This window comes from Otolemur garnettii, unplaced genomic scaffold (genome assembly GCF_000181295.1).
Source record: "Otolemur garnettii isolate 467f Iridium unplaced genomic scaffold, OtoGar3 scaffold00226, whole genome shotgun sequence".
In the NCBI taxonomy this organism is placed as follows: domain Eukaryota; kingdom Metazoa; phylum Chordata; class Mammalia; order Primates; family Galagidae; genus Otolemur; species Otolemur garnettii.
The window spans coordinates 460,489-475,835 of record NW_003852621.1 but is presented as its reverse complement, the minus strand read 5'-3'; the positions used below and the strand labels follow the sequence as shown (position 1 = coordinate 475,835).

At 52.0% G+C, this 15,347-nt stretch overlaps 1 protein-coding gene across 4 annotated transcripts in view; it reads left to right on the top strand.

Annotated features, from left to right (window-relative positions):
• Window positions 1-14,869, top strand: part of BRD9 (bromodomain containing 9) — a 27,464-nt gene extending 12,595 nt beyond the window's left edge. For 3 of the 4 annotated variants that reach the window (XM_023508175.1, XM_023508174.1, XM_023508173.1), the window contains exons 9-17: window positions 350-425; window positions 1,589-1,684; window positions 2,918-3,050; window positions 5,086-5,197; window positions 6,064-6,102; window positions 6,917-7,019; window positions 10,646-10,813; window positions 11,666-11,770; window positions 11,877-14,869. In XM_023508175.1, coding sequence (XP_023363943.1) covers window positions 350-425; window positions 1,589-1,684; window positions 2,918-3,050; window positions 5,086-5,197; window positions 6,064-6,102; window positions 6,917-7,019; window positions 10,646-10,813; window positions 11,666-11,766 — 828 coding nt within the window. In that variant the 3' untranslated portion in view covers window positions 11,767-11,770; window positions 11,877-14,869. Of the gene's footprint in view, window positions 1-349; window positions 426-1,588; window positions 1,685-2,917; window positions 3,051-5,085; window positions 5,198-6,063; window positions 6,103-6,916; window positions 7,020-10,645; window positions 10,814-11,665; window positions 11,771-11,873 lie in introns of all 4 variants that reach the window. The other variant, XM_012812867.2, reaches the window with a different exon arrangement.
• The last annotated feature ends 478 nt before the right edge of the window (window positions 14,870-15,347 follow it).

Below are 15,347 nucleotides of genomic sequence, written 5' to 3'. Positions count from 1 at the left end.
CGCCACCTTAGGTGTACGTGGCTGGCGCCTTAGCCGGTTGAGCCACAGGCGCCGAGCCAAATGTTTGCTTCTTGATGAAAGGTTGTTTAGGGACCACAAGGAGCCCAACAAGTCCTTTCATTGTATGTAGGTGCACTTAGTGGTCTGGTTAGTCTTAAATTGCAGGAGCAATGTGAGGGGCCTCTGGGATATTTGTTCATGGCCGACCCCTTGCCTAGTAGCCTTTTTGGATTTCACGTCCCTGAGCCTTGCTGGTGGCCTCCATTGTGTTCATGCCTCAGTGGCCATGTCCTATGAGGACCGTGTGCTGTTGCTGAGGGATGGACTCTGAGGTGGTGCTCCCTTCCAGGTGGGCTACCTGAAGAGAAGCGGGGACGGCAGCCTGCTCTACAGCGTGGTCAACACGGCCGAGCCGGACGCCGACGGTGGGTGCTATGCACAGCGGGCTCCCTGTGCCCTATATGCCAGCCTCTGACCTCTCTTTGTGCTCAGGGATGTGAGGAGCTGGCTGTGTGTCTAAATACCCTGCTGTGGGCCAAGGGACAACAGCCCACCTCCCATCCCTGCACCCTCCAGGACAAGGGCAGTTGTCCCACAAAGCTTCTGGGGACAGCAGCGCTCTTGGAAAGTCCTGAAGGCTGAACTTTCTGATGTTGTGAAGGGTTTATGACCCAGGTTCAGTCTTCATCACAAACCAGGGCATGGAACAACTTTTCCTTGAAGCTCGAAAGTGGTTTTAGAAGAAAAGGTCCATTTGACAATTACTTTAAGGAAGATGTTGAAAGGGGACATGGATACTGGGCTCACTCCACCTGCATGGATGTTTTCACGGGCCTGAGGAAGTGCTTTTACACATTCTCATCTCCTTGAGAATAGTTCAGAGGCTCGTCCTTTGAAGAAAAGTGCCTCTCACTGAGATTTGAAGTACATGTGTGGGTGCACGTAGGATGGGAAGCCCCTCGAATGTGGCCCATAGATGTTCCCACTTTCCCTCGGTCTTGTTCCCACATGTGTGGGTCTGGTGAAAATACTTCTCTGCCCAGCTCTAGATAGGCAGGCTTATTTAATTTTCTCCAACATATACAGAATATCAACTCAGGCTGATTTTATTAAGCTGTAGCTCATTTCCTGAAGAGAATAGATAAGTTGATTCATTTTTAGCATAGAGAGAGAACTGGTTTGAAGTTCCAGTTGGGATTGGGGACCCCTGCCTAGAACCTGCATGGTGTGTGAGTGCTGGACATAGTGGGGCAGATGTGCAGTCATGCATAGGGCCCAACCTCCTTGCCCCCTCCACCCGTGACGCCACGACATGCAGGGTGGGGTTCTGGAGGTGCTAGGGGAGCACTTTGAAAATGTTAAAGCATTGCTGGTGTGACCAGCAGTGTGAGGATTTTTATTAGGTTGACTTTGGGTAAGTATGAAATCAAAATGCAGTTAGTTTTGAAAATGGTAGTTGGTTTTGTAAGCTCACTTTTAGGTGAGCATTATAGTGTCCCTGCCCATGCCCCTTCCCTACCCCGGCACATCCATCGCAGTATGGAGGAAATGCTCATGACTCACAGGCCTTCTGTGTCCACTGTTGCAGAAGAGGAGACCCACCCAGTGGACCTCAGCTCACTGTCCAGCAAGCTGCTCCCAGGCTTCACTACACTGGGCTTCAAGGACGAAAGGAGAAACAAAGGTAAGTATGTAGCCCCCACCCAGGTGGCCAGCTGAAATCAGGGGGTCAGTGGATTTGAAGGCATAGCACTGAGTCCTACTTTAAGGATTTCCTTGTGCATTTTTTATAGCCCTACTAAAATGAAGATTGGTTAAAGTGACAGGAATAAAAGTTACACTTGGTTGCTGTCTTTGTTTGAAAAATGTCCAGAGAGCACCTTGGTTTGCATCCCCTGGTTTGGCCTTCACTGGGGTTTTGTCATCCTTTGGAAGTGGGGGTCACACATGTGGTTCTGGACCTTGGTTCTTCCCTTTGTCAGGGCTCCTTCTCCCCGTCTCTGCCATGGAGTTTCTCTGGGTTGCTGCTGAACACCCAGGTGCTCCTGGCTCTATCTCTGCTGTGCCAGGGCGCTCTCTGGAGAGGCAGTGCAGTTTCCCCCAACAGACAGCTGCATGGAAACCCACTCCTAACCGCCCTCCCCTGGTCACTGCCTCTCATACTGTGTTCTGCCAACAGGATAGCTCTCTGCTCCCGCCAGTTCATAGCCTTGGCTCCAGGGTGGTGTTCTTGCTGGGTTGTTCTGCTCTGGGTGCTAAAGCTCACCCTCCTGAGTATTGGTGCCTCCTGTGAGGTACAGCCCCTAGTGAACAGTCGGTTCCCAGGCCCCTATCCCAGACCCTCCATTGCTGCTGTGTGTCCCCTCACGATTTGTTTTGGAGGCATCACTTGTCCTCGTCCTCTAACCCAGGTTCCCCAGTTCTCAGCTGCAGCAGGTCTGTGCACAGGGGACCCTGGCAGTGTCTGGAAACATTCTGATTTTCACACAGAGATGGGGGTGCAATGTCCAGTGGGAGAGGCCACGGATGCCACCAGCTCCCCACAGGACACATGTGGAGGCCCTGGCTGTGCGCAAGTTGAGAAGCCCACCTTCACGTGGACAGTTGGGCTCACTTTTGTGTCCCTTCAGCAAGCACAGGCCCCTCCCAGCCGTGTCTGCTGGGCTCCATGAGCTAGAGGAGGCCCCAGGTAGCCCAGAACCCTCCCTTGCAGAAAGTCAAACTGCTCCATGTGGCCAGGCCCACAGAGGTGAGACCTGGTGACTTGAATCAGCTGGTCAGATACAAAGGTAGGAAGCAGGGAGTGACCAAGGTGTCACCATGAGCCATTGGGGTCACTCAGCCCACCAAGAGGCACCAGGGCCTGCGCTTAGCACTGCTGGCAGGTCTGATATGCCCCCCCATCCCTCTCCCCCAGTCACGTTTCTCTCCAGCGCCAGCACCGCACTTTCTATGCAGAACAACTCAGTGTTTGGCGACTTGAAGTCAGATGAGACGGAGCTGTTGTATTCAGCCTATGGTGACGAGACGGGTGTGCAGTGTGCACTGAGGTACGTGCAGTCCATGTGGCTGGACACGGGAGCCCCTGCCGGCAGTGCCAGCTGCGTCCCACTGAGGGCTCTCAGCACCCTGAGTATGAACATGCAGGGAGGGCTCCTGGCAGTGAGTTCAGATGGCAGCAAAAATCTCATGTTTTCTGTAATCCACTCTCCATGATTTTGAGGAGGCAATGACCTGGGTGTAGCTTGTAGGACACAGCCACCTCTCTGTGTCCTCACGCAGATGAGCCTCTATGAGTCTGCCCTGTCTTCTTCTATAGGGATGCTAGTCAGAGTGGATCTGGGCCATTCTCAGGCCTCAGTTTACCTTGATCACCTCTTTAGAGCCCAGCACCAGGTGTAGTCACAGCCTGAGCTGCTGAGTTGGGACTTCAGCTGGCCAGGGTGTGAGGGAGGCACAGTTTGGCCCAAAGAGGGCTAAAGTAGAATATTGAAATCACAAATGAAGTGCTGCATTTCCATAGACCTTTTTGTGTATATATGCCAATTTTCTGTGGCAAAATGAAAAGTGGGTCACTCTTCTGGACTTTTAATAATTTTTATTTATTTTTATTTGTTTTGGCCGGGGCTGGGTTTGAACCCACCACCTTCGGCATATGGAGCCAGCGCCCTCCCCTTTTAAGCCATAGATGCTACCCGAATTTTAATATTTTTTAATGGGTGAAGTAATTTTGCTAAGCCCCTTAGAAATGGAATCTTTATATATATATTTTTGATTTATTTTTAAATGAAAGCAGAATATATTTACAAAATAAACAAGAACTCAGAATTCTCGTAGGAGAGTGTGGTGTTGTAACTGAGAAATGAAAGGGGCCTGCACCCCCACCAGGCAGCCTCCACCCAGGCTGGGCCTGTAGGCCTCATTTCCCTTCCTGGTGCCCTGTGAGTGGCTTGGGGCTCTTCAGGGATGCAGTCACCTGTTCAGGTCGTGCCTCATCACCTGGCATCCCCAAGCACCTGCCCCTAGAACACGCAGTCCCATGTGGCTGCACAGCCAAGACCTTAGCGATTGCACCTACCTCACAGCTGCAGGGAACCCACAAAAATTTTGTAGACCCTCTGACCCTGGGCACTTGCTGTGCACACCAGGGAGGGCAGGGCTGCAGTGACCCTCGCAGCTGCAACTATGGCTCCTTCCCAGGAAGGCATTTGTTCCTGTTACCTCCTATCATCTCGATCCAGCCTCTAGATAGTAGCCTCCATGTTTTTCTTTGTGAAGGTCTGAAGTCCGGGGAGCCCTTCTGGGCCCTTGCTTGATTCTAGGATTTTTGTTCCCTGCCTACTTTTAGAATTTTGTTCATTTGTTTTATTTTTTTAATGTGGTACGTTTCATATGGCCCCAAATTAAGCTGATAGTGCAGGGGGTGCAGTGGGAGTCTGACCCCACCGGTTGGCCTGTGCACTGTTCATGGCAGGGGACCACTCAGCACCACGTACCCTCCATAGTCCACCTGCATTCTTAATTCTTAAACCAGAAACTCAGAGAGAGATACGAATAGCCTTCTTTTTTTTTTTTTTTTTTTTGGCGGGGCTAGGTTTGAACCCGCCACCTCCGGCATATGGGGTTGGCGCCCTACTCCTCTGAGCCACAGGTGCTGCCCGAATAGCCTTCTTTCACCAAAGCAAACATGGCACCCTTGCTTACTTTTTTAAAAAATTATTTTATCTTTGGGCAGTGCCTGTAGCTCGAGGAATAGGGTGTTGGCCCCATATACCAAAGGTGGCAGGTTCAAAACTGGCCCTGGCCAAAAAAACTGCAAAAAAAAAAAAAAAAAATTATTTTATCTTTATTATTAAATTAGTTTTTCTAGATCTCTTTTTAACCTTTTGGGGTCATGGACCTCTTTAATAATATAGTGAAAACTGTTAGTTCTTACCCCCAAAATACCACATCTGGAAAGTTCACAGAGGAGTGTCTGAGGAGGGCAGCACAGGCATCTGTGGTCAAAACTCCAGGCAGGCAGCAAGGTCTTGGCACCAGAGCACAGGCATGTGTCCAGCATGTCCTATTGTGTGGCCCCTGCAGCCTGCAGGAGTTTGTGAAGGACGCTGGGAGCTACAGCAAGAAGATGGTGGATGACCTCCTGGACCAGATCACAGGTGGAGACCACTCAAGAATGCTCTTCCAGCTGAAGCAGGTAGGCTGAGCCCTGGGCTGCACGGGGCAGACATGTGCCCTTGGCCACGCCCTCAGCAGCACTCTTTGTAGAAGGTGCCACTTGGACTGAGCTATCAGGGAAGAATGTGCTCTTTTAGGTACCTTGGTCTTCCTTCATTGGCTTTCCAATTATGCATTAAACAGTTAAGTGTCTGTTGGGGAGGGTTTTGCACATGCTCACTGTTCTGGTGCCCTGCATAACTCCATGTATACCCAGATTCCTTTCATCTGCTGTCACTTGGAATTTTCTTTAATACTTCTACAGATTTGCTGACAGTGATTCTCAATAATTTTAGTTGAAATTCTTTATTTTGCTTTCATTTTTAAAATTTTCCGTGGATATAGGATTTTAGATTTTTTTTCCTCTCTGTACTACAAAAGATATCTGACTTGCATTTTTACTGAAGAACTGTCCGTCATCACTTTTATCTTGGTTTTCCATTTGTAACATTTCTTCTTTGGTCAAATCTGTAGTTGGACAACTGCAGTCCACACACCAGCTCTGACTTCTGCCTGCTTTTGCAGCCCCCAAGCTAGGAATGCTTCAAGCTGCTCAAGGCTGTTAAGACAGGAGCCAGGGAACAGTGCACCTGGCAGTAGGAGGCTCTCTGAGTGTAGCCTCCGGGTGTCTTTCTTGGTGTTTGTTTTGCTTTAGGTTTGTTGAGTGGTCAGGTTGGCCGGCTTTGAGGAAGCCTTGCAGGACCCCAGTTTAATGCATTAGGGCAGCAGAGTTCCCAGGAGCCACGATTAAGCCATTTTTATGTTTCATGTATGTAATGTCAGTACACTGTCCTTTCATATAAAATCATTTAGAAAAGCTGGTTTCTTGCCTGTTTTATTTTGCAGAGGAGAAGTGTTCCCATGAAACCTCCAGATGAAGTGAAGGTTAGCAGAAGTATCAGGATTCTTGCAGGGACAGCTGCATTCAGCCTTTATAGTGGGTACTCCACAAAGGCTCCAAGTGATTAAGGCAGATGGATGTTTCTCCCCACTGCTCTTTTGAGTGGCTTGAAGCAAGAGGGTGAAGCTACAGGATGTTCTTCCAAGTCCAGACACAAGGATTTTCACAGCTAACTCCACCAGCCCATCCTAACAGGCATCCTGCAAGGGGTGGGGGCGGGGGCACTGCCCAGTAGCAGGTGCTATCAGCACGAGGGGGTCTTGGGGCAGGGTTAGGGCCCTGTGTGCCCAGCTGCACAGCTTATCCATTTGAAGGTGTGTGGTTTGGCCTGGGATCCCTGGAAACTTTGAAAGACCCCTTAGCTTCCACCTTAGGACAGAGCTGGGCTGCAGAGAGCTGACCAGAGAGCACTCTGGGGATACCCCGTCTGGGAGACTTCAGGCAAGCTGTGGACAACCCATCTTAGAGACTTCAGGACCTGCCATACGTTGCTGAACGAAGCTGCTGAGTGTAGCCTTGGGTCCCCTAGGGTCCTGTGTGCCATCTCTGACATAACACCGCCATCACCCTGATTTCCTTATTGCCCTGTGGGTTCCCCAGAACATTAGCAAAGGATTGTTTGTTTCTGTTGTTGGTCCGACAAGATTTCCATGGAGAGCTCAGACTAGTGGCACCTAGTCTCAGTCTCCTCACTTAGGAGGGCAGAACCCAAGTCTCAAGATAGTTATCGTGATTTCAGCATCTGCTGTTGAGTAATATTCTTTCTTTATCTGGTCTACATTGTCTTCCCTTCCATAGGTTGGGGATACCCTAGGGGATGGCAGTGGCTCTGTTCTGGATTTCATGTCAGTGAAGCCATATTCCGATGTGTCTCTGGACATCTCCATGCTCAGCTCTCTGGGTGAGTGTCCCAGGAGCCCCTGCCCTGGGACGTCGTGATGTGGTATGAGATGAGTGTCTGTCTCTGCCCCTCCCTTAACAGTCAGGGTTACAGGAAACTCTTCTGTCTTAGTATTTGGTATTTGTTCTGGTTCCTGGCCCATAGCTCCTAACACCCCTGGACTCTCAAAGTGATGAATATCTTTTTGTTTGCCAGTGAGGGTGGGTGGGGACACTAGGAAGCCTGGCCTGGTAATAGCTTCCACAGAAAGCTAAAGGACTGGGTGTAAATTGTAAATTGTGGGGTGAGCCAGAGGGGCATCCTAGGAACCCCAGGTTACAGCCAGCAGTGGGCAGCACAGGCATGTGGCTGGCATCTGATGTGGGCTGTAGCAGGGTGGGGGGGGGGTCTTGCACCCTTGACCTGTGGGGTCTGATTGCCTACAGGGCAGATATTCAGGACTGCCCCAAAGGATACATGGTGTCTGCTGCAGAGCTGCCTGGGTTGGGGCTGGAGTGTCCTGCTGAGTAGGGGAGGGCAGGAGGAGCATCCCCCTTTTCTTCAGAGCCCCTTGGTGAGATCACCATTGAGTCACACAGGGTTTCTGTCTGGGTACAGGTCTCATCTTACAGAGGTCTGTTACCGGTACGAGGGTTGCCACAGAAGAAGCGAATTTTTAACATGCCTAACACCTTGTTGGGAGAATGTCTCAATCAGTCTCCCTGGGCTTTGAGAGGAGAGGCCATAGGTAGAGGGCTGGTCTGGTGTAACCAACAAGGGACTTCACACCAGGGCAGGTAGGGGCCAGCCAGGGGTCAGGAGTCCATCCAGAGGCATTCAAAATCTCAGTTCCTTCACTTCCAGGAAATCCACTGTTTCTAGGAAACAACTCAAAAGGCCAAGTAGTTAGTTGCGGGAGAAGATTATAAAAAATAAGTAGGGGTCATGGAAATTTGTTCAAGGAGCTAGTTACAAGGTTGTCAGTCCTGCCTATGGAGCACTGACCTCTGTCACTGGCCCTGGCTGCCTGGCCAGTCAGGTATGGAGCGAGGGCCTGCTGTCCTGCAGACCACCCTGTGTAGACCAACACCCCTCCCACCCCGGATGGCTCCAGCCTGAGTTCCCCTGTGTCTGCTTCTTGACAGCAGGCTGTGTTGGAGCCTTGGGTGACATGCTGTTTGTCTCTGCCAGCTCCACCCTGGTGCCCATGCCTAGTAGGAGCTGCCCTCCTCTCCTGCTCAGCAGGCCCCTCCCCATCAGCAGATGCCCATGGGTTTTGCTGGGGGCTGGTCATGCCCGGCACACACCAGAAGGAAAGTGGGTTTCCATGTGAAGTACCACCTGTGTTGGCGACCTGGCCTGGCCTTCCTGAGGACAGCAGCCTGGGGCCACCTTCATAGTATTTTCCATACACCACCTGTTTCTCTTGGTACTTCTAGGATTTTTTCCTTACTGCTACTTTTCAGCAGTTTAGTTACAATGTGACTTGGTTTTCTTTTCTTTCCTTTTTTTCTTTTTCCTGTCCTTTCCTTTTTTTTTTTTTTTTTTTTTTTTTTGAGACAGTCTCACTGTCACCTTTGGTAGAGTACCATAGCATCACAGCTCACAGCAACCTCAAACTCTTGGGCTCAAGCCATCCTCTTGCCTCAGCCTCCCTAGTAGCTGGGACTGCAGTGCCTACCACAACACTGGCTAGTATTTTTTTTTTTAATTTTTTTTTAATTTTTTTTTATTTTTTGAGATGGAGCCTCAAGCTATCTCTCTGGGTAGAGTGCCATGGCATCACAGCTCACAGCAACCTCCAACTCCTGGGTTCAAGCGAGTCTCCTGCCTTAGCCTCCCAAATAGCTGGGACTAGAGGCGCCTGCCACAACGCCTGGCCATTTTTTGGTTGCAGCCATCGTTGTTTGGCAGGCCTGGGCTGGGGATTCGAACCCGCCACCTTAAGTGTATGTGGCTGGCACCTTAGCCGCTTGAGCCACAGGCGCGGAGCCCACTGGCTAGTATTTTAATTTTTAGTAGAGACAGGGTTTCACTCTTGCTCAGGCTGGTCTCAAACTCCTGAGCTCAAGCAATCCACCTTCCTCAGCTTCCCAGAGTGCCAGGATTACAGACATGATCCACCACTCCTGGCCTTGGTTTTCTTTGGAACAGTTACTGTTTGGGGGTTTCTCTTTGCTTCTTGAACTTAGGGGGTTTTTTTGTTTTTGTTTTTGAGACAAAGTCTCATTCTGTCGCCCTCGGTAGAGAGCTCTGGTGTCACAGCTCACAGCAACCTCCCACTCTTGGGCTTAAGTGATTCTCTTGCCTCAGACTCCCAAGTAGCTGGGACTACAGGCGCCCCACAATGCCTGGCTCTTTTTTGTTGTTCTTGCAGTTGTCATTGCTGTTTTAGCTGGTCGGGGTCAGGGGGCCAGGTTCAAACCCGCCACCCTCAGTATATGGGGCCAGCACCCTACCTACTGAGCCACAGGCACCACCCAAACTTAAGAGTTTTTAGACCTTTCATCAAATATGGAAATTTTGGGCTGCACTTCACTCAGCACTCACTATCTCACCCTTTTCCTTCCTGGGACTTGTGAGTCCGTGTGTGGCCCCAGGGCCCTGTGTCCCCTTCCTCCTCGTTGTCACAGCCTTTACCCTTTCCATCTCTGGAAGCTCCATTTGCTTTTCTAGTATCTTCTGTTTTTCACTACAACTGGTCCGGTCTCTGCTTTTGGGCACACATGGAGATGACTCTAGTCTGCTGTTTACTTCTTTGGGTTTTGGACCATGTTTTCTTGCTGCTTTGTGTGCCTGATAATTGTTTTTACCAGATGCCATCGGATGGTGGATTCAGTTACGTACCTTTGAATCTTGGTGGCCTGAGTATGTTCAGTGGCTTAGAGTCCACTGCACCCTCTGCAGGCATCGTGAGGGTGGGTCAGAGTGACCTGGGTGTAGGACAGAGGTGGGCCCCAGCTACAAGAGACCTGTGAGCTCTTGGTGCATCCAGCAGCCAGTCTGGAGCAGTCTGGGGACTATCTTTTCCAGGTCCCAGCTGGGCCCTGCCAGGTTGTCCCAGCACCTGCAGGCTTCTCCAGCACACTTTGTCCACTGTCCACCTTCCTCATACTGAGGACAGGAGACCAACACCACTCCTATCCCTGGTCACAACCAGAGCTCTCCACATTGTATATACGAGGTGACTTAGATTTGTGTGGAGCTGGGTCTCTTGTGTGGCACTTTTTTTTTTTTTTTCTAAGACAGAGCCTCAAGCTGTCCCCCTGGGTAGAGTGCCATGGCTTCACTGCTAACAGCAACCTCCAACTCCTGGGCTCAAGGGAGTCTCCTGCCTCAGCCTCCCAAGTAGCTGGGCCCACAGGCGCTCGCCACAATGCCCGGCTGTTTTTTGGTTGCAGCCATTATTGTTGTTTGGGCCTGGGCTGGATTCGAACCTGCCACCTTAGTTGTATGTGGCTGGCGCCTTAGCCGCTTGAGCCACAGGCGCCGAGCCATCTTGTGTGGCACTTTGCTAGCCTCCACACTCGTGGCCCTGTCTGCCATGTGCTCGTCGAGACTGTCAAGGCTGCTCCTCCATGGCTCCTTCCCTCTGGTAGCCCGGGGGTGCCTGTGCCCTGCTGACATCAGGTCATCTTTGTGCACAGGGAAGGTGAAGAAGGAGCTGGACCATGATGACACCCACTTGTCCTTGGATGAGACTACCAAGCTCCTGCAAGACCTGCACGAGGCCCAGGCAGAGCGGGGTGGCTCCCGGCCGTCGTCCAACCTCAGCTCCCTGTCCAATGCCTCCGAGAGGGAGCAACACCACCTGGGTAGGGTGGTCCAATGTGCAGGGCTCACAGCAGAGCCGTGGCTCTTAGTCCTTGCTGTGTTCTCACACATCTGCCTGTCCCCGCCACTCCTCTGGTGCAAGGCCAGAGCCATAGAGATGACCCAGCCCCACCCTGAGCTAGATCTGGGCATATTTGCTTCCGGTTGACCAGTCCCCACAATTGTCTTGCCAGGTCTTCCACCCTGACCTCTATCAGGCACCTCAGCCTTTGTGGCTCCCATTTCTAGTGCTTCTCTCAGGGGAGCATGTGGCCTTCGTACAGGGGCTCCATGTCTAAGGAGAAACAGTGCAGAGAGACCCCTGGCTGGAGTGTTTCAGTCACAGCACATGGGTACCAGGTGTTTGCTGCGTGGCTCCTCCAATGTGCCAACACTGGGTGTCCTTTGAGTCCTCGTGTGTGAACATGAAACCATTCTTTCATCAGAGACTTAGCTGGAGCCCCCTGAAGAACACTATTTTCCCTCCTGTTAACCAATAGAGCCTGGAGTACCAGACTCTGGGTGGCCGTGGGTCAGTGTGCAATCTGAGGACCCTGTTGTCCCAGTGACCCTCGGGTGACACAGGAGTTGCTGGGGGCCTGATATTTGTCTGAGGGGCTCTCGGACTGGGAGCTTTCTCTCCTGTGAGAGCACTGGCTGTGCTACCCTTGCTACAGGGCTCACATCCCTCTGTGGGTGCTGGGACCAGTGAAAAGCACCTATGTCCTGTAAGCTTGTCTGAGTCCTGGTTTTGCTGACCACAGGCCATGTGGACAGACATCTTTGGTTTCATGAGCCCTGCCTTACAGATTTGTTGTGTATGCTGAACTCTGTGTTTTTTCTCAAAATTACAGGAAGCCCTTCTCGCCTCAGTGTTGGGGACCAACCAGATGTGACGCATGATCCATATGAATTTCTTCAGTCTCCAGAGCCTGCAGTCTCGACAAAGAACTAGCCTCGTATGTAGTTTTTAATTGTTTTGTTTCCTTTTTTAAGCTTTAATTTGCGTATGCAGAGTTTTTAATGAAGACTTTTATCTTGTCCCCTTTGGCCCATGGGAAGCAGCCAAGGAGGTGTGAGCCATCTATACCGTCACATCAGCCGAGAGACGGTATCACTGTGCACAGGCCCACGGATCCTGAATAGTGACAGTAATACGTGGAGGATGTGTGATCAGACTCTGGAGCCCAGTGTGGTCTATTCTGAATATCCTGGTGTGGCTCACCTGTCTCTGCCCCGCTGTTCTCCTGGTTCTGGGCTCACTATCTGTCCTGTGTGCTCCTGTCAGAAGCCCACGTTTTCCATAGCCCTTGGGGAGCACATGGGATGGGCCAGGGATGAGGGCAGCATCCCTCTTTCTATGTAATGGATGTGCCTGAGGAAAGAGCGTGTTTTGCCGGAAAAGAGTGAACTGTCTGCAGGTTATAATGAAGCACTCAGTGTCTGTACATTCTTTATAACTAGATGGGTTGACAGATGCCTGTGAGTATGGGCAGAGCTCTGTAAAGATGGATTTCATTAGAGCTTCGTGCAGAGCTCAAGGGCATCAGTTGTTTCTAACCCATGAAGGGCCCTCCCTAGGGACTTCTTTGTCAAAGCCTTTGTCATGCCACTTGATGGTGTCCCTTTTTCCTGGTCATCCAGCCCAGTTCTCACCCATGGTGATGTCTGAGCTGGCCTGTGCTGGCAGTTGGGGCCCTGCCTCTGTGTAGACACAAGGCCCTCCAAAAAAAGCACACATTGGAGCCCAGCCTTCCTGGGGAATGGTTGTGGCTGGAGCAGCTGCTATGGCTGATAAGAGCTGAAAGGAGCTTAGGGTTGGGTAAGTGTCAGACTAGCAGGACCATGACCTCCTGGTGGCCCAGAGATGAGCTCCACAGCAGAGCCACAGGGCTGGGGTGTTGGTGTCTGGGGGAGGCACACTTTGCTCCCAAGGACTCCAAAGGTTGAGGCTTCGTGGGTATAGGACAGATGCTTCCAATATCAGGTGAACTCCGAAGGACAGTGCAGCGTCTGCTTCCTGGAACCTCCTTCGCTGGTGCGTGGCTACATTTTCCAAGTCAGGCAGAGATAGCGTGAACATGATGTGCAGGAGCCATTAGGCCCTCAACTTAGGATGTTTGGATGGGTGGGTGACCTGCTATCCCAGGCCTCCTGGAGCGAGAGGTCTCCGCTGGACCTGGTTGTTCCTAAACCCCACCCTGAGGGCAGATGCAGCTGCTGGCTTCCCAGGCAAGGGCCTCCAGGAACTTGGCACCTTGCCCACCTTGCTTTCTAAGTGTGGAAGAAGAAAGAGCCATCTGACCTGGGGCCTCTGTTTTTCAAAAAAGATTCTGTTTTGGTAAAATTTACATAACATAAAATTAATCATTGATTTTTTTTTTCAAAGCATTCAGTCCCCTGTCATTTCCTTGATGGCAGTCACCACCTCTTTCAGGTTCCAGAGCACTGTCACCACCCTGGAGGGGAACTTCTGCCCGTTGGCAGTCACCACTCCCTATCACTGGCAGTAACAGTCCTTTCTTGCCTTCAGTATATCCCTGGGATCCTGTGATGTGGTATAGCTCGCATCAGCATGGGCCTGGGTGTGACGTGTACCTTCCACAGGCCCCCAGGCTCAGGCCGCTCCTAGTGTTGGCCCTGAGGCTTGGACCAGCCTGGTAGGCCCCTGCCAGAGGAAGCCGGTGGTCCCCCAGCCAAGGGACTTCTGGTGGTCAGAAAAGCTGATCAGAGACCAGAGGCATTCCTCAGGCCACACTGTGCATCAGTCACAGGCCAGCCCAGCTGGGGGTTCTTATGCCCTAGGTACCAACCCTCAGGGAGATGAGGAAAAGGCCCAGGCTATGCCCTGTAGCCATCTGGGTCAAAGTGCTGGGTGGCACACGTGTCCTCCAGCACTTCTGCTGGGGGCTGTACCCACACAGGCCTAGTGTGCGTGCACTCGGATCCCTAGCTACCCACAGCTGCTACTACTCGGTTCCCAGAGCATCCTTTGAGGACAGAAAGTGGTCAAAGGCAGCACATGACACAGGGTGTGACAAGAATGGTAGGGCATGCATCCAAGAGAAGAGGCAGAGGTGGTGGGCCACCCAGGGTGTGATGGGAATGCCATAGGTTGCAGCATTGTCCAGGGCTGGGAGCTTATGGCTTTTGTTTCTGTTTCTCAACATCTGTATGTGCCCTGATCTCAACACTTTTGAGGTCATCTTCCTCACATGCTGTAGTCTGCAAGGGAGGGCCTAAGTGGCCAGGTTGCCCTTGCCGCCTGGGGAATCCCTGCCACTCCTATAGACTTGGCATGCCCAGGTGTAGCAGCTTTCTGGTCTCCTTCAGAGGCACACAGGGGCTGTGCATGCTGGGCTGGGGAAGGCTGCTGTATGCAGGAGGCATGAGCTTCTGAGTGCGAAAGCTCATTAGTCTTGGCCTGTGCAGGAGTGCTTTCTTCCTCACAGTGTGGTGGAAGCTGCGGCTGCGGGGTGAGTGCTGTACCTACTCTATGTACAGTGGCCACAGAGTCTGATTCCAGGAACTGCTGTTTTTCCTAAAGTCCAGCCCTTTGCAGGTGGATGGGCCTTAGAAGTCGCACCCCTTTGGGAGAGTGTTGGTGCTGTTCTCTAGTCAGTCCTTGTAACAGTTCTTGTGTCTCTTAAAACCTAGTGCTCTGCTATGCTCTTGACTGGATTCTGGGAGTCTGAGGCCCATGTGGAGTGTCCTGCCCTCTGTGCTGGGTGTTTGGTGGCATCAGACAGTGGGCATCAGAGTGCGCTCTGCCTTGCTGTGCACCCACCAAGTTAATGTTGGGATTTAATCTCCAGTGTGGCCCCCTGATCATAGGTGGACCTCCACAGCTAGCTGCGGACCTCTGCACGTCCCCTGGGAATGGATCTACTCCCCCAGGGTGGCTTCCTTAGCACCTCTGGCACTGTGTGATCTCACTGCATGCAGTTCCCTTTCCACTGTCCACCTCGGGAGGAAACAGCCCAAGGTCCCACCAGATGCCCGATCTGGAACTTATAGCCACCAGAACCACAAACTGAGTAAAATCCTTTTGTATAAGTCGCCCAGCCCCAAGCCTCTCTCTGCAATAAGGCAGCTGGCAAGCGCTGGGAGTAGAGCCTGCATAAGGAGGGCTCTGGCTTGGGGAGGGAAGAGCCTGGAGACCATGCCCAGGGGCCATAGGCTCCTCTTGCCCTTGGGGGTTACAGGCCAGGAAGGCAGCAAAAGGACAGTGCTGGGGACAGTCTAAGTCCCTGCGGGCTCCTGTCCCCTTTTGATTCTGTTTCTGCTTGAGGGGGGAAGCTTGGGGTTACCTGCCTGGGGCCATGGGGGCATCAGTCCCACCCTACCCCATTGGACTGGCCTGTGCTCCTGGTACCCCTCCTTCCCTGAGCCCCCAAGGCTGGTCGTCCTTCAGGGTGTTACTGTTGGTCCTGCACCCTGCCCAGTAGGGGGTCCTTCAGGGCACAGGGCAGCCCCAGGCGCCCCCTGGGCAGAGTGGCTTTCCATTGACTTCAGTGCTCAGGGAATGTGAGGTTA